The sequence below is a fragment of the Elaeis guineensis genome, chromosome 6 (genome assembly GCF_000442705.2).
Source record: "Elaeis guineensis isolate ETL-2024a chromosome 6, EG11, whole genome shotgun sequence".
NCBI lineage: Eukaryota > Viridiplantae > Streptophyta > Magnoliopsida > Arecales > Arecaceae > Elaeis > Elaeis guineensis.
The window spans coordinates 10,311,803-10,330,330 of record NC_025998.2 but is presented as its reverse complement, the minus strand read 5'-3'; the positions used below and the strand labels follow the sequence as shown (position 1 = coordinate 10,330,330).

The 18,528-nt window shown below is 36.6% G+C and overlaps 2 protein-coding genes across 3 annotated transcripts; one reads left to right on the top strand and one right to left on the bottom strand.

Moving 5' to 3' along the window:
- Positions 1 to 1,184: 1,184 nt before the first annotated feature.
- LOC105047376 (photosystem I reaction center subunit VI, chloroplastic) lies at positions 1,185 to 3,330 on the bottom strand. 2 transcript variants are annotated; one of them, XM_010926291.4, is made up of 3 exons: positions 3,115 to 3,330; positions 2,883 to 3,015; positions 1,185 to 1,563 (listed from the first exon to the last, which is right to left on the bottom strand). In XM_010926291.4, exons 1-3 carry the CDS (start codon positions 3,240 to 3,242, stop codon positions 1,384 to 1,386), a joined length of 441 nt encoding a protein of 146 aa, XP_010924593.1. In that variant the 5' UTR covers positions 3,243 to 3,330; the 3' UTR covers positions 1,185 to 1,383. The 2 variants fall into 2 exon arrangements, with proteins under 2 accessions (XP_010924593.1, XP_073115245.1); XM_073259144.1 differs by having other exon boundaries at positions 1,185 to 1,506.
- Positions 3,331 to 6,166: 2,836 nt separating this feature from the next.
- On the top strand, positions 6,167 to 18,515 carry LOC105047374 (proline iminopeptidase). The gene is made up of 11 exons (XM_010926288.4): positions 6,167 to 6,383; positions 8,668 to 8,870; positions 11,069 to 11,167; positions 11,258 to 11,368; positions 11,437 to 11,499; positions 11,634 to 11,727; positions 14,483 to 14,580; positions 15,262 to 15,363; positions 16,189 to 16,302; positions 16,839 to 16,913; positions 18,246 to 18,515. Exons 1-11 carry the CDS (start codon positions 6,218 to 6,220, stop codon positions 18,354 to 18,356), a joined length of 1,236 nt encoding a protein of 411 aa, XP_010924590.1. The 5' UTR covers positions 6,167 to 6,217; the 3' UTR covers positions 18,357 to 18,515.
- Positions 18,516 to 18,528: the final 13 nt, after the last annotated feature.

The window sequence follows — 18,528 nt, the reverse complement described above, 5'->3', positions numbered from 1 at the left end:
AGTTAAGGAACATGATGTGTAGTTCCAAGATCCAAAAGTTGCATGTTCTGAGGTTGAAGTAAAGAAAGGCCCTTCATGACATGAACCAGTGAGAAAGGCATTTCCAGGGAAGCTTTCCTGAGGAGTGAGGTGACAAGCTATGAGCCATGGAGTTGGTTCCAAAATTCAGAGGGCCTATGAATTGCACCTTATTTTTAAAAAGAACTTGCAGAGGCTTCTAGCAGACTACCAGAATATTCTATTTTCTTTTCATTTTGTAAGATTTTCTCCTTTTAGACATACTTATAATGTCAAAATTATACAACTAGTTCAACTTTTCAAATACCTTGAGTAAAGGAAGAGAGTGGAACCATCAAGGAGGAACATATGGCTTGTATTACATACTGAAAAATCAGAAAGAGAAAATAAAGGAGCCCAAGTTCCTTCAGCTCCATTAAGGCAAATAGCAGAAAGAATAAAACCTACATGCTTACAATCTTCTCTTTGTTTACTAAGAAAAATAATTACATATTAGACTTGTTCTCTTATTTTTATTGACTATTCGAAAATGAGTTTTTGAAGAATACTATTCTATTCTAGAAAGCTGTCTGAAGCTTATCGAGTTCAGGAGAAGAGCAAGAACAGAAGAAAAACAATTGACCTCTTCCATAAATAGATGAGATGCGCATAAGAGGCGCATAAGATCGAGTCATCTGGGTTGCATCATTCCTTATTGCTAGGAAATTTCTACTTTCGGCTTTGATGCATTTGGATGCTGCTTTTTCCTGTTACTACTTATCACTTGCTGGTCCTGACTCCCCAAATTGCAATGATAGGATCAATCAACTCTTTGAGAAACATGATGAATTCAATAATACCTATTAAAGAGGAAGTTCATGAAAACTCATTTTAATGTAGAGAAGAGTACTTAAGGTGGATAAGTTACTTCTGTCTAGAAGATCCATGTTAGGTCTATTGAATGGTCAATCAAATGAGAACTATGACCAACCTGTCCTCAAATGTATGTTGAGATTTTAAGAATGGTGTTAAAAGTAAACCTACTTCCAAGAGATAAATTCCCCAATGATTATCCTGTTTGTTATACATTACTTATTCCACATGTTACCATTAACTGTTGCAGCCACATATACTATTTTCATCTCATTATGCAAGAGTACATCAAGACCAATGAAATGATCATCCTATACAGAACTAGAAATAATTTATGAAGCTGATTAACTCTGATCAAGGTATCCTGACTTAGCACAAGAGAACTATTTGATATCGAGTTTATTGCTACAATCAGCAAAAAAAGGGCACCTGGGCTTTACTTACAAAGTTGATCAAATGGTACATATCGAAACATAGATAAAGAGAAGGAGATTCACTCGTTGTCAACCCAAATCATATCTTGTCACGTGGCCCTTTGGTGGGTGGCAGTTGAGGGCCTTTCTTGATCGGTAGTATGTCACCAGAAGCTGTGGAGCTTAGGTAAGCAAGCAAGGAGCCACCACCTAAAATCAAGAACTTCAACAACAAACCCCTCTTGGTGAATGGGGCTGCAAATGTCTCAAAGAACTTGCTCTGTGTGTCCATATACATATTATTGGTGTCAATTGTTGCAATGTAGCAATGTGCCCATACGCATACAAATATATGCAAATACTAGTTACATGTATAAGCATGTATCTAAACATAATTTTACCCTGCATCACATGAAGAAGCAAAAGAAATGTGCTAATTTGCAATGCCACTTTAATAGATCAAACAAGCATAGTTGTATGAAGCATGAATTTTCCAAGGGAAATCTCTAATCATGTAGTGCCATGGATTTCTTTTGTGTGTCTGTATGAATTTTTTTAGGAACTCTTCAATATTATTTGTGTTTCCTATTTTTTTCCCCAAAAATCCAAGAAGAAAATTAAAATGGATAGAACAAATATGTATGATGAAACCCTCTTATTCATTTTTTTTTTTTTTTTTTGAATGTGTAAACCCTCTTATTCATTAAATTGTTTGTACAAACTATTAGAAAAATTTATTGGTTTCAGAAAAGTGAAAATAAAAGCAAGGAATGGCAGAGGTTCCATGCAAAAGCTATCTCCAACATAAAGCTCCATCTGCTATTTTATTTAATTGTGAGGATATAAAATTACTAAGGTCCTGTTTGGATGATTGGGCCAAAAATCCTATAAGATTTGTAAATTGGGCCAATACAACCATAAAAAAACATTGAATTAGAGATTGGAGTAAGCCTATGCTTACATTAGCCTGAGACATATAGGGACAAAAAATGACCAATAAGATTATTTTTTTCCTCCCTATGGAACTTGGGCCAGCCCACTCCAAAGACCTCTGAGTAATGGGAATATAAGCCTAATTCGAACTTTTTCTTTTCCAGTCGCACTAGTCCAAACTCATGAATCCCATGGGATTTTGGGCCTCGACATCCAAACAGACCCTTATTAGAAGATTTATGTACAGAAGAATATAAAAAACCTTTGAACCACAAGTATCAAATAAAAATGATAGGATCAGATACTTTTACGAGTTCATACTCTCCAACAGTTGGATCCTTCCAACACATTGTATCACAAACAAATTTAGCCAATTAATCAAAAACAACCACATCCAAAGTATGAGGTGTTATAGAATGAACAATGTGCGTATATATCAAGTTTGGGTAAATGAAGTGTTAACAGAGATCACTCATCAAATATTGTTTCTGGTACCGATTCTAATTCCAAGAAAATAACCGTAATCTTAAACAAAATTACTTCACAAAATTCAAACATGGCAAGCCTACCCTCATCTGATTTCTGTTTAAAATTATCACAAAAAAGAGAGAGAATTCAAAGATTTACTACACAATTCTAGGAAGAAGAGGTTCCAGATCGCTTTACCTGAAGGGGATTGTAAGGCGAAGGGGCATCGGATCCGTACAAGTCCCACTGGCCAGTGGTGTTGCCGAGGTCCTCCAGATCGAAGTACACGCTCTTCTCGCCGTACTTCGCCACTACTGTTGCGGTGCCGGACCTACCAAGAGGAAAACTCGGATGAATTCAGAGCCGTCTGATTGCTATACACGATCAAGAGACGTTAAAAGGAGAAGAAAAAAAAGGAAAGAAGCTGCACCGGAGGTTAGGACGAGGGTGAGTCCGGCGAGGGGGCCTGACGGCGAGCTTGGTGCCGTTGAAGGAGCTGCCGGCGAGGCCCTTAACGGCTATCGGATGTACGGCTGCGACGGCGGTTGAGGCGGCCATTTCGTTGCTGCCACGTCTTCCCCCCTTCGCGCCTTTCGTGAATTTCTCGGTTTCTTATTCTGGCGACGGGATTGGAAAAGTTCGTGGGGGGGGGGATCGTATGGATGGTGGGGATGAGACGAGCGCCCATTGAAGGAATGACACGTGGCATTACGATAAGGTTATCCTGATCCGTGAGGCTGCTGATTTGTTTAGCCTTCGATATGCCCTGCTTCATGCCCCAGAAACCAAAGTCCAGAGAATACGAACCGCATGGGATGAAAGTGATGGAATGTAAGGCTTGTTCGCTGGCCTTCACAAATAAAGGCCAGTCGATTATTGTTGGGCTTATCGATAAATTATTATCTACATTGCATGCATGAGCATGGTCCTGAAGACCGTCGGTCACAATTGCCGCAAAAAGCAGCAGCGATCATTATTTCTTTTAGAAAGCAAACAGCGCTGCGGACTGAATTATTTCATTCATGCCCGACCACACTAAAAATTGAACTGACATCAAAATGACAATTGTTCAAATTTTATATTTTGATGTTTTAAACTGTATTCATACTAAATTAGTATGATCGTCTGATTATATCAAAAAAAAAAAAAAAAATAGCAACTGTTGTTACCAATATACCCGTGTAGTGAACACAATGGAGACAATAATTTCTCATGTTGCCTTGATCCTTTTCTTTGGAAACAATTATGTATACTTAAATGTGTTGCATTTGGGATAGATATTTTGTAAGCTAAACAAATAACATTATCTTACAAGCGAACATCTTATTTATTCCTCACAAAAATCATTATATGTTTCTCATACTTCATGTTGATATCTAGTTAACAAATGCCATTGCAAACCCTGAGTATTAGGTGTACCACGGCATTAATTAACACCAAAGATTTATCTTTAGTCGCACAGTAAGGCAAAAGGCATTATTTGTAGGAAATCTAAGTTGGCCCAAAGCTTGATGTTGATGTTACTAGAGCCAATATCTTGAACACAAGAAGCATCCCATGCGAACACCTGTCTCTGATTGTCCCCCGGGATGATATACCTGCTTGGGAGACAATTCCTAGGCAAACCTCTCTCTGGAAGATAAAACTGGGCTATCGAAATCAACAGCAACCAGATGATCTTATCAAGTTTTTCCCAGTTCAATGTTCCAAATCATGTTCTCCTACCGAAAGCTACATATTCCATGGCTGAATTTTATTTCCTAATATCACCTTAGCTAATATTAGTACAGGAATATTGCAAAAGTCCGGACTTTTCCTTATTTGGATCGTGTGTGTCACTATTATTATACATGGTAGTTTTTTTTTTTCTTTATTACTTCTATGTTTTGAGCAGTTGTATCACTCTTCTCGTGTTATGTCTCATAGTATGGGTAGTGGTGAGATAGACGAATCTACTCCATTCCTTCCGCATTTTAAGTAGTGGTAAAATAGGTTTAACTAATTATTGATTTAGGTCATATAGCCAACTATATATAGCAATCACCTCTATTCTACTATGTTTGTAGTCTGGATAGCACTACCATTCATCCATGTACCAAGTAGTAGTGACTATTGGTCCACCGCTCCTTGATTTTTGTTCAATAAAAAATCTCATCCTAGGTCTATATCTCTTATCTTTTTCGATATATAACATATATATTCGGCCGAGACTCTTCATGTTTTTTACCTGCACTTTTTTTTGATGCACCGGCTTTTAGGTCATGATTATCGAACTGAATATGGTGTAAAAAGTTAGCCATCTAAGTATCGATGATAAGTAGGACTCAATAATATATACTTATAGAGAAATTCTTTATACACTACATACGGTGTAGAAAATCTGATGTGGAGCGTAACGCTTTACGTAATTGGTCTATGTAGTCACACTTTTCAATACTTATAAATGTATCCATTAAATGTTTATAGGTCTGTCTTTTGGTTTGAAATTTTGAACGATGAAAATATTTTTTTGTTTTGAAAAAATTATGATATTTCGTGACTTATTTATGATATCCCGTGACCTGTCATGACATCTGAAGCATATTATGACTTTCTATTTCAAATCAAAAAATGGATCTGCAAATATTTAATGGGCGCATTTATAGACATTGAAAAGCATAACTACGTAAACCAATGAGAAGGGATGATGTTATTGCACCGCATGCGGTGCACAAAGAATTTCTCATACTTATATTGTGTCAAGTTTTTGGACTAGGCCCATATTAGACTAGGATTGGAGCATCAATCCAAGCCCGATTTGAAATTTGATAGGCCCTATTTTGGGCTCAAGTCTGATCGAGATAGTTCCAAACTAGGCCCAGAACTAGACCCAAAGCTGGCATGGCCAATTAGACCTTGGGCTAGCTTGGGCTCATTTGTAGCCCTAATTCATATAAAATATATTTATATCCCGTAAAATCTAGGTCTTTGTTCTAAGTTTTATCTAAAATCATTTTTTGGGTTCCATAAGACTAAAACAGAAATTTATTTTATTTTTAGGATGTGTGGTTTCATGTTCACGGAATTGATTAAATAGAATAAAAAAAAATATCTTTAGGGTGAAAATGTAGGAGCAAGTTCCAATAAATTCGTTTTTTCAATTTGGCCAAATGATATATCTTTGTTTTCAATGAAAATGGGTAAAATAAAAAAAATATATCACCATAAAATCTCGATGTTTAATGCATTTGCAAAAAAAATTATTTAAAATAGATATTCATAATCATCATGTGAAAAATAATTAAATAACTGTATTTTTAAAATTAGTCTACTTTTAAGTTTTTCATGTGTTTCTCGTTAATCAAAAGGTTCTTAATTTCTTCCTTTCCACCAAAAATAACAGAATATTACAGAAATGTGAAGAGAACCGTTCCATGAAACGCGTTTCCCAGCGACCCCTGAATGCGACCGGGGAATCGCACGAAGGCCTCTCATCAAGCGGAACCCAGGATCCACCACGGGACCGGCCTTCACAGCTGTCTCCGATCGGTCAAATGAGACTTGTTGGCCTCGCGAGTCCCCAATTCGGCACTGCCGCCACCTCGCTCTTCTTTTCTCCCCGCCTTAAAACCCCCGACACCGCACCGATTCCTCCTTTCTTTCCTCGATTCCGTCCCTCCCTCCCCCCTCATCGCCTTTTCAGCAACAAGACTCCCTCAGGTATACTCTCTCTCTAGATGATATCTTATTCCACATCGAGCAAAACCCCCAGTTGATCACGAGGCGCGTCTACTATGGTCGGGATTCTTTTCTGTTCTTTGTCGGTCTCTTTGATCCGTGAAGTGGATCTTTAGTTCATTGTTTCTCCATCGAGAGAAAGAAATTTCGCTTGATCGTTGGATCCTTGCTTTAATTTGCTTGTCGATTTGGTGGCGGATGGTTTGGATATTAAGAATGACCGAAAAGGAATATAGTAGTTAGATGCGTCTGTCAAACGCGATTCTTGAAGGAAATATACTTTATGGGAAGTAGTAGTTGGTAGTGAATGCGAAAGTGGAAAGAATGGATTACATGACATCGATGCATATGAGGGAAGATGATTCAGAAAGGCTGATGAAATATCGTCTTGTTTGGCATATTTATTCTCAGAGATGAGTTGAGAAAACTATTTATCGCTGATTGATGAGCTTATTTCTTCTGAAGAGAAGACTGATTTGCATGTACAGCTGTTATTATATGGCCCATGCTTTTGTTGTTTTTATTATTTGTGATTTCTGCTATGTTGAGGCTCATCAAAAAGTTGGGAAGTTATGGATTTTGTGAATTATTGCGGTTTTTGGGTATAAGAAAAATATTTTCAAGATCTTCGCAAGAAATAAGAGAGGAATAGTTTTGGAATCAAGACATGGGCTGATAGCTTTGTTGCTTTGGGCGTTGAGGGCTGCATGGCAGTATTTTGAAAACTTTTCTGTAAATCTCCTATATTACTAATATTTTAGTAATCAAGAAACTGTTAGGAAGGGAATGGACCAGATGTAAATGCTGCGTCCTTTCTGAGTTGACAGAGGAGTAGGGTGCGCACTTTCAGATTATTTTGACCACATTTAGATAGTTTACATCCGGTATAGATGAAATAATGACTCCTTATTCCAAGATCTGATTCTTGGCCTAAATGAATGTTTTGGATATTGAATTCCAAAAAAAGATGTTGGTTTGGAGTGCTATTATTCCTTGCATCTCTTCTGAGTGATGTAGAAAGAGTGGAATTGGAGAATTCTCTGACAGTAAGAAGTTGATAGCTCTAATTTGATTCAGAATTTTAACTTATGAAGGCATTTTTTTTTTAACCTGCTGTAAGAGGGATTCAATGGAATGTGCTGTATTGCTGCCTTGTTTCAGGCATGGTCTCCTTTCTTGTTAATGTTTATTGTGTTGCAGCGCCATATACTTTCATGCTGAGCTTCTTCCTGTGCCTTTACTGTAATTTCCCTATTCTTGCAAATTTCTGACATTTTTCCCTTTTTTTAAATTTTCTTCTTCTTTTGTTGCTGTACATCTCCCTCCTTTTGTGGTGCTGCTTTATTTAGTTATGAAAGTTGGTGGCAGTACTGTCACTTTGCCAATAGAACCTTGAAGTCTTGAAGTCATAACAATCGTTCTACATTTATTTAAGAAGGAAAAATCTCAATTGGAGAAGTTATATGTACATGTTCCTTGTATTTGTGCCTCATATGCTTCAAAGAACATGCTGCATTCTACTGTATATGTTAGGACTTTCTTCCACTTTCTTTCATTTTCCTTGATAAACATTTTCTAGCAGGTCACAATCTGGTATCTCTCTCTCTCTCTCTTGCTCGCTCGCTCGCTACTCCCCCTCCCCACTCACGTACACACACACACACACACACACACAAAATTCTTCCAACTTTCACCACTTGCTTCATAAGAGGACATCGGTCTGATCTTAACTTATGAGTGAACTAACTGCTATCTGCCTAAATGAGCCTCTTTCCTGGTCTGTACCTCTAAACCTTTATAGCCAAATCGACATGTATTTCAGATACATCACTATGAGAAGGCTATGTGTTCCAAAAGATGCCAACTTACATATATCCTGAAATTGAGCTGAGTCCTTGTGTCCTATAATTCCTCTGGCTTCTAACATGATAATAAACTAATGTAATTTGAGTGTGATAATGTCATGATTCAGCATTTTTGTCCAGACTGATGTAACTTGAGCTCTAGGAAAATTAGTTCTTTTTCTTTTTGCATTTTTTTTTTTCAATTTTCACTTGAAAAATGTTCAATTTCAAGTTATGAAGCTGATATGCTGCATCTGAGGCAGGATATCATAATTTCCAGAATGTGTTGGTTGTAATAAAGTTGAAACTCATTTTAAATGCCTTTTAATATATAAAATCGTTCTTAGAATATGCATTCCGTTTTCAGTCATCATCAGGACCTGATCCATTTTGTAATTTAAAGATCTGACTATGACATGCAGGTAGGAACAAGTTGCTTCTTTGTGTTGAAAATCATTATTCTCCTACGGCTCAACAATTTAGGACATCTATGGAAACATCAAAGGAATCTCAGGAGTTGAACAGGAGTCTTTACCCACATATAGAGCCATACTCTTCAGGATTTTTGAAGGTTTCAGATATCCACACATTGTACTGGGAGCAGTCAGGAAACCCAAATGGGCATGTGAGTGAGCATCTTAGTTCATATTATCCGATGATGCCATTTTCAATTAAGTTTTAAACAGTATAGAATTGTATGAAACTTTGGAGTATCTAGCTAATAAAATGGGCTTGCTGTTGCATGTTGGAACATGGAAATGTTGTATTTTGCCTGACTCTTCTGTTGCCTACAGAAATGAAGGATGTAGCTATTGAAAGCCAACTGTTTCTGTCCATTTAATTACGAGGAAAAGGTAGATTGCTGTCATGTTGTGAATGCTTGGTATAACTGAGGTGGTATAAACAACAAGGAGTACTCTAATTTTTTCTCCCTGACTTCCAGATGATGTTCCCTTGTACCTCAACCTTTGAAAAGGGAGGGGAAGAATGAAAAGAATGTAAATTGTTATTTTACTAATCTGTTGCCTGTTAGGGGATATGCTTACAATCTGATAAGATAGATTGTGTCTGCCATTATTGGTTAGAATAAGACCCTAATTTTCCATTCTAGCAACCCAATCGTGTTGCTCTTCAAATTGCTTGCACTACTTTCCCACTATGTTCAAATCTTGGACTATTTGAGGACTTCCTTTGAACAGCAGTATATGATTTTGTTCTCATATAATTGCTTTGGCTTTAACTTTTTTATCAAAAGTGGCAATAAGCGAACATATGGATCTGGACCTCTTTGTCATCTATACAAACACTGCCACCCTTGATATGATTATTTGTTAAAATACATGCTTTGTGAGTTGTCCACGTGAATGTTTGTACTTTGGGACCCTTCAATCAGTTTAAAAAAAATTCCAAATAGTAGAGTTAGTTCACCATGATAGGAAGCCAAACCTACAATGCCATCTGAAGTTTACAAACTATATGAAATTATAAGTGTCTCTAAATACTACCTACTGTATCTTTTGCTTCTGCAAGGTCTATCCAAAGGTCTAGTCTTTTGCCCTATTATTACCACCATTCAGAAACATCAACCTACAGATTTTGTTAAGTATCTTCAGTAATTGAGCGAAGCACTCTAAAGATGAATCTTAATAACAAAGGGAAGCTGTTGAAGGTGGCTTTGATCTTTAAGATATGAGCTTTGCAAACCAGGTTACTGTGTTCCACCTAGTTTTTTTTCTTCTGATGACAAAAACACATGGTTCTTGTTACAAGCCTTAAGTTTGCATGGTTCTTGAAGGAAGGTGGGAGAGGCATTAGTTGAGACTTAACAGCAAGATGATGTTATTGAGATCCTCTGAAAGCCAAGGAAGGCATGTGGCCGAGACCTTGGAAGGCAACATGGACGCTAACTGTGATAGTAGATCCCTAAGTTCAACATTGTTACCAAGAACCTTTTTAACTTAAATCTTGGAGGCACCTTTTGATTTGATGGAATTGTAGGATGTGCATTTGAGGGGCATTTTATTGGAGTGGTACAAAGTAAGGTTTTAAATCTCATGGGACGAAGGTGTCTTGGTTTTCTTATGGAATGGGATGCCCCATTATCCCATCCCAACAGCAGTACTGATCATGCATCCTAATAGGTATTGTCCATCTCTCTCCCCTTCTTCTCTTTCTTTCCTTTTTTTCTTTTCTTTCTCTCCTCCTTTTGTTTTTTTTCTTCTACCTACCTTCCTTTCCTTTACTTTTTCTTTCTTTTCCTCTCCTCTCTTTTCTTTTTTTCATTTTTCTTCTTCTTTCCTTTTGCCTGTTCCTTTTCTTCATCTTTCCTTTCTTTGCTTTTTTCCTCTTTCTTCTTCTCTCCCTGCGTGAATGGGTCTCAGATTTTCAAATCCGTTTCGGTCCCCTTTTCTCACAGGAATGGGATAGAATAGCCCGGATGCCATTTGTCTTGTCGGGACATAAGACCTTAGTATAAAGGGTGTTGGAATGCATGGTAGCTATACCTTTTTTCTTTTTGCTGGTTAAGTGTATTTATAGGCCAAACATGAAACTGGGTTCACAAGATAAAATATAACTGCTGGATTTAGTGGGACCATGTAAGATATTACTGTCTAGAAACAGATGTAGAGAAGGTCTTACATGAAACCAGAATTATGTAAAATTGTAGGTCTGACTTTCTTGGACGTGCATGAAATTGCATTTTTATTTTACGATGCTTTTGAAACTGATGCCATCTTCTTATCTTATTCTTAGTTGCCATATAATTTTCTGTTTAAGCTCTCTTTTAGTTGTTCTATTCCTTTTCATATAACTTCTTGGCAGCCTGTTGTGTTTCTTCATGGGGGACCAGGAGCTGGAACCTCAGCTAGCAATAGACGATTCTTTGACCCAGAGTTTTATCGGATCATTTTATTTGATCAGGTGCACTTTCTCATTGAATATTTTAGATTCTTCGTTAAGTAAATCTTTTACAGAGAATCATTCATTGATATGCCAAATCATTATTTCCAGCGAGGTTCAGGTAAAAGTACTCCCCATGCCTGCTTAGAGGACAACACAACATGGGACTTGGTTAATGACATTGAGAAGCTTAGGGAACATTTAGAGATACCAGAATGGCAGGTAAGTTTTCTACTTGTGCTTCATCTCATCTATAATGGTATTACGTTACATATATCAAAAGAATGCAGGTGTTTGGTGGATCATGGGGAAGCACACTGGCTCTTGCATACAGCCAATCACACCCTGACAGGGTAAACTATTGGTTGACCTTCATGATTCCTACATGACATTCAAGTGTGCTTTGTCTATATGCTTTGCTGTTCTAGCCATTTGAGATCTTTCTAAGGACAAGCGCTCCTAACATTTTCTCTGGTGTTTTTCTAAGGTCACTGGTATTATTCTTAGAGGCATTTTTTTGTTAAGGAAAAAGGAGCTTGATTGGTTTTATGAGGGTGGTGCGGCAGCTATCTTCCCAGATGGTATGATGGTTTAGGTTCATTGTTATTTTTTGAATGATTCTTTATCTATCTGGAAATACACACCAATGTTCAGCCTGAGTAAAAGGCATCTCGATCAGTAAAATATTGTTTTCCTGACACTAAGATCTCCAAAAATCTTTCAAGGAGAAATGTCATTACAATGCAACTGTTAGATGTTACTTTATGCAGATACATTACCGTCTATTTTTTAAAAATGTGTGCTTGATAAAATATTTTTTAAATGAAGTGTAATAGAATACTCAAATAATTTGAGAATATTATTTTTGTGCTTAGTATTAGAGGTGAAACATATCCTAGTTCTCTTATTGAAATAACACCCTACCAATTGTTTCAGGTATGCAGATTTAGTGCCCTTACACTGGCCTCATTTCCGCTGATTTACTTGTTTTCAAGCTACGCATGAAATGTAGTAATTGGATTTCATCTTATTAGACATATTATCACCTCGTCCAAATTCAATTTGCCTTGAACCTTCCATCCTAGCACTTCTCTTTATTATATGAATCATTTATATGAAACACAGTAACTATTATACTAGTGTTAGCACCTCTCTCTAACCTTGTATTTCATCTAGCTGGCCAAATCCTTTTAGTTGGTAAATTGTGGTCCTTTCTCGATTCTTGTTCTAAAATCACTAGAGTTGTGTAAGTTTGAGATTTTGTCCATTTATAAGTCTGAAATGCAATGTATGTTTTGGTTGGACATTCACGAAATAATCAAACCAGTAGCCATTAATAAAATGAAAAAGAAGTATTTTTTGAAATAGTCATTATGGAAATAGAGGTTGTTGGATCATTTTATCTCTTCTAGAAATAAGGATGTCAACTTTAATTAAGTTATGACTCTTTGAGATTTAAGAATAGTGCAACTATAACAACAATCCCCTAGTTTCATATAGTGATCTGAAGGTACTTATACGTTTGAGGAGTTTGAAACTAATCATGAACTTAAAACCCTTATCCCAAAAATTATGCAATAGATTAATAAAAAAAGTCTTTTGGTAGATGTTTCATGGTTTAATGGAGACCATAAAAAAACTTTGGATTTACTAGACCTTTGTGAGCTAATCGACAATATGGCTAGTTCTACCTGGATGATGGCAGCTCTTTGATAAGGATGCATGCTGGGTTGGGCTAGCCAACATCTTGCATGATCAGCCAGCCTTCCTTTCATGCAAGCTAATTTAGGTATAGTTGGGTTAGAAAGAGCTTGGGTTCAAAAAAAAAGAAAAAATCAGAGCCTCAAATTGGTTTTGGGCTGAGGAAAAAATGCAACCAGATCTGGATGAAGTATGACGTGCATGCAGTTTTGCATTTTATTTGAATTATGCTGTCTGCTTGCATTGTAGCACACTGAAAGAAAAGTTTTAGATAAACTTAATTGGCAGCAATAACCAAGAACACATGCTATGTCTTTCTTTGTTTTAACTAAAATAAAAAGAAAAAAAAAATCGGTCAACCAATTGTTTGCATTTGGGCTTGAATGGGACCTGGTCCACACAATCTAGAAACTTGGCCAATTCAAGTTCGACTCATGATATTGCAAGCCAGTTTGGCTTGGCTTATGTTGGGCCAATGACACTCTGGGATGGTTCTGAGTCAAGCCTTCAGTGATGCAGGTTGAGCTTGAGAGCACGTATGGCCCAAACCTGCCTGTTTGATGAGCCCTGCTATAAAAACACTATAGCATTGCTTTGCTTGAGAGCAATGCTGGATACATGCTTGACTTATCAAGTTTGCCTGGTGTTCAAAGTGCAAAAGCTTTGTGGATTTGCTTCCAATAACTGAAGCTTTTCTTTGTTGACACTTATATCAATGAATTGTAAATGAGACTTGATTCATTTAATTAATTTACTAGTGCATTCTCTTTTTTTTATTATAATAAATCCTTTTGAGACTTTGATATGATAAGTTATAAATGAGGCATCAACCTGTAAATTCATATGCTCATTGATGAGCTAGTTAAAAAAAGGGTTAATACACAATTGAGCATCCTACAAATTTTTTCGCTTCCAGTAGCCACCTTATTTGTCATGGCTTTCCTGTACTTGGTAGTTATGGATCATGACCTTTTTATTTTAATTATTTGTTGAAATGAGGCATCTGGGAACTAGTAGTTCTTTCATTTCCCATCCACATGGAAGCTTAAAGTAAGGGAATATGTGAACATAGACGACATTTATCAACAGATGTATTTACAATGCTATACCTTTTGTACAACATCATGTTAGCACACCAAAAAGCTGCAATCTGCAATTTCATAGCCTAATTACTCTAGACCTGAACTGGTGAGAAAATCGACTAGAAAAGCTGTAAAATGTTGTTGGGCATTTTGTTAGTGTTCTGTATGGAAATGAGTTGTGCACTTAAAGTGCTTGAAATTATGCAGTTTTGTAGTCTCATTAGTATATGATGTGAGGCTTATAGTTACATGGTCAGACCTGAATGTGATGTTGATGACTAAAGAGTAATAAAGATGGTGCTCAAGGAAAGATCACTTTTTGTACCATGTCGCCTGATGTATAAATGATGTTCATTATGCTTCAATCTGGACATGGAAAGTTAAGTCATGCATTTCACTGAGTAGAAGATTGGCTAAGAAGATTTGCCACTCTATCATGCTTTCATCGAGAATCTTAATCATTGTCTCTTCATATTTCACGAACTGTAATTATTAGACGTGTCATTTTTGTAGCTTATGACATGAAAATGATGTCATCCATTTGGATTTTCAGCATGGGAGCCCTTTAGAGATTTCATTCCAGAAAATGAAAGGAACAACTTTATTGTTGCTTACCACAAAAGGCTAAATTCTGATGATAATCACATTCAGGTGTGTACTATCTATTTTTATCCTGTTCAGCTCTTTTTGTTAATTCCCACTGTTTTTGAGACATTTTATATGTCCAGGACTGTGAACCAGCAAAATAAAAATGCCACAAAGCATAATATTTTGGTGGAAAAACTAGGGGAAAGCATACGAAACAAGGATGCAAAGCTTGTAGTTTACTTTTCTTTTTGGTGTTGATGATAGACCTAGCTCTTTATAGGAAAAATGGTGAAGTTTGATTCAAAAGCCAACCCAGACAAACTGTTGAAGGCTTGTCAGTAATCATTATGTCAAGACTTTTCAACTATTAGTTTTGAGCATGTTGATTAATGTGGATTATTATTCTCTGCTCTAAGAAATATATGTAGGGTCTTTCGTGTCTTTTTCACATGTTTGCTTGGTATCTACTAGCAAGTTGAGCCATTTTGGTGGCTGGCAATTACTTTAGTGATTTCAATCATCTCCCCCATGCATCCCCCCCTTTAAAAAAAAAAAAAAAGAAAGAGAGAAAAAAAGAAAAAAAGACCCTCCTGCGATGGGTCTATGGATATTCATGACAACATTTTTTTTTCTAGCATATGACATCTGAAATGAGAAGTGATCATGTTCTGGGCCATACCATTTTAAATATTGAATTGTTTGTCATTACCTATCATTTTGGGTGGTTTATATCTTTTTTTACAGGTTACAGCTGCTAAAATTTGGACTACATGGGAGTTGATGACTGCCCATCTTATTCAAAATGAAGAGAATATCAAAAGAGGGGAAGATGATGACTTCTCATTGGCAAGTCCTTTCTTTGTGTCTAATTATATTTTCTTTGGTGGTATGTTGTAATGATATATTGTTTATAGTGTGATCCTGTTCTTGGGTGAAAAGCTAGCTCCAAATTATATTTAGATAAAAGAATACTCTTTATGCTAAGCAAGAAAAAAAAATTTGCTTCTGAACCTGGCACTGGCATGGTGCATTACCATGTTGTGCCATACAAAGGTGGCATGTATTGGCACGGCAGCAGACTAATTACTGGCATTTGTTGCTAGCGTGCTATGTGCCGGTGAGGTACTGGCATGGCATTCTTCACACCGTGCTGACTGGCAATTTAAAATCCATGAGAGGAAAGATTGACATTTCTTTTTGCAGGTATAACGTGTCAAAAGGAATCAAGATCATAGAGAAAGGGCAATTTATGTGGGATTTTGTTAGAAACACCCAGTTTAGGACAGCTTGCAAACAGCTCAACAAACAAGAGCTTATCTCGTTTTAACCGTCCTTGTATCTGGCAATTTGTAGGTTTCCTTTTCCTGCTGATGTGTTGTAGAACTGGAAATCATGTTGGTGCTTGATTGGATGAGATTTCCCTGGCAAATATGATTCTTAAGTTACCGAGCAAATATGTATTGGATGAGATATTTAAAGGAGATATCTTTGCATTTTGTCTTGCATCAAGTTTATGTCGCCATTGCTAATGTGGATAGATCTTCAATTGCAGTCTTCATGCTGCCAAGTATATTTGCAACATGAAACCATAAGTTCAAAGCCAGCGAAGAATTTTAACAGCATAAAAAAGATTTCTCATGTTTTATTTTTCTGTGTTGCTGATTTTTGCAGGCATTTGCACGGATCGAAAACCATTACTTTGTGAACAAAGGATTTTTCCCCTCTGATTCATACCTGTTGGATAATGTTGACAAGATTCGGCATATCAGCACTGTAATTGTTCAGGTATTTGTTGCTTCTGTTACACCAGCAATAGGAAGCAGCACTTAGAACTGCTGGTTCACCAAGTGTTTGTTACCAGATTGCGATTCATATAGTAGTTACATATACTAAATTTACTTCCTCTTACCATTGAGTAGAGTTTAAGAGTAGCTGCTGTGTTTAGGCAGTCTACTGCTAGCCTCTGACTTTCGAACATCCTAGATCTAGTGTGTCAATGCATTCCATGCACAACAGTCTTCGAGAAATTAACATGCCTCAAAAGTGAAAATAAAATCTAAATCTAGAAATTTGTCTTTTGTTTATTCTATTGTCAATTCAATAAAATTGTTGTTCATTGAAATGACAAGATCTTTGGTGTCTATCTTGTAGCGAACTTTGAGTATTTGGTTTTCCTGTTTTTTAATTTCTTGTGCTTTTATTTTAATTCCTTGCAGTAAGTAAGCATTATATTGTTGCCGTAACTTTATGGTGTCATAACTATGAGATTCAGTGGTGTGGTTGTTGCTTAACAATATCACTATTAAATTAATGCTTGACAGGGAAGATATGATGTTTGCTGCCCAATGATGTCTGCCTGGGATCTTCATAAAGCATGGCCAGAGGCGGAACTCAAGGTCATACTAGTTCATTTTTTTTGTACATCATTTTCATGCAGTTTTATTGTGGCAATGTCATTGCTAGAGGTTTGAGCAGAGCATAGCCTTTAAGGTGTTGTTTTCAATTATTTGAGCGGCCTCTTTGATTGATTCAAATATTTTATCTTGCCATCTTGAGCACTAATAATGTCACCTATTAAAATCAATATGTTCGATTGGGAAAAATCTCAGGGAGCTAACAGATCAGTAACATAAATTGTCAACTCATGTGCATGCTCAGTCACTTCAATGAAATTGATCATTTCCTTTGCTAGGATAATTTTCCTATTCTGGTGTGAAGGGATTAAATCCATTTTTCATTTGCCATTTTGGTGCTGTTACATGATATTTTCCCTTGTTTGAGAATGATAATTTGTTTCCAAGAATCTATGGTCATGATAGTTGCAATCTAGACGTTTTGTCATTCTTCATGTCTGATTGCTGCTTGTGCTTTTAATGTTTGGACTAGTGATATAATTCCCAATATTTATGACTCAAAACTTACTTCAGTTAAAGACAATATGCTTTGTCTGTTAGCTGCTACCTCGTTGTATATCATTAAAGCAGAGAAATATTGTTTAAGATATAAATCACCGCATAGCATATCAAGTAGTAATTGGAAAGAAATTAGGGGTTATTCCTTATTACCCAAGGAAATTGTTATATTGTATTCCTTTTTAAAGAACCTTGACAAATCTGATAATTTGTGATCCACTTCAATCCTCTTCAGAAAAGGACTTAGATATTTGGAACATTGAACATCGACATTCATATTTGTAAAGTTGAAGGTCCAGAGTGGTATTTGTCATGCCTGTCCAGTGGACATTCTTAGGTAAGAACCCCAATGTTGCTTTTGATGGCGATGGAAGAAAGATGGAGGGAACTGTAGTCCAAAAGGTTGTTGTACTGCTGCAAGCATACTGCCTGGCTGGCATGGGTGTGAAACTGTGCAAATTGAGCACTTCATTCTGTTAGACCAAACCTGTCTTTTATTATATGCATGCAAGTCTGAAATCATTGGTATCCAATAGGCTTAAGTTTATGAAAATTGCAATCTAAATTCCATGGACATCTCCATAATTTCTTTGTATATTTTATAAAGAACTTACTAGGGGAACCTTACAAGTTACTTTGTTGGGTTGTTGAATTTATGCTTTCATTAGCTGGTCAGGTTTTCAGCAATTTTACTCCATGATGCAAACAGCTGCAATTACATTTAATACTCTCTTTCTCTAACACACACATCACGCTCTGATTATGCATAAGTGGGAAGGACCATATAAGATGAAATTCTCTTGTGAGTGAAAACAGGTAGTCCCAGATGCGGGCCATTCTGCTAATGAAATTGGGATTGCTGCTGAGCTAGTGGCTGCCAATGAGAAATTCAAGAACATCTTGAAAAGTGGTGGATTTAAAATGTAACTAGTTCTTTGGGAGCTAAAAAAGATAAAGCTTATGGGAGATTGCATTGGGAAGCTGGTCTCCATTTGTCTGTATTTGGTATCTCCTACAATAAGGAACAGTGTAAGCACTATCATCTTCTGAGAGGATATAGAATGAATTCAGAATTTTTTATTACTAGATCTGTGGATTG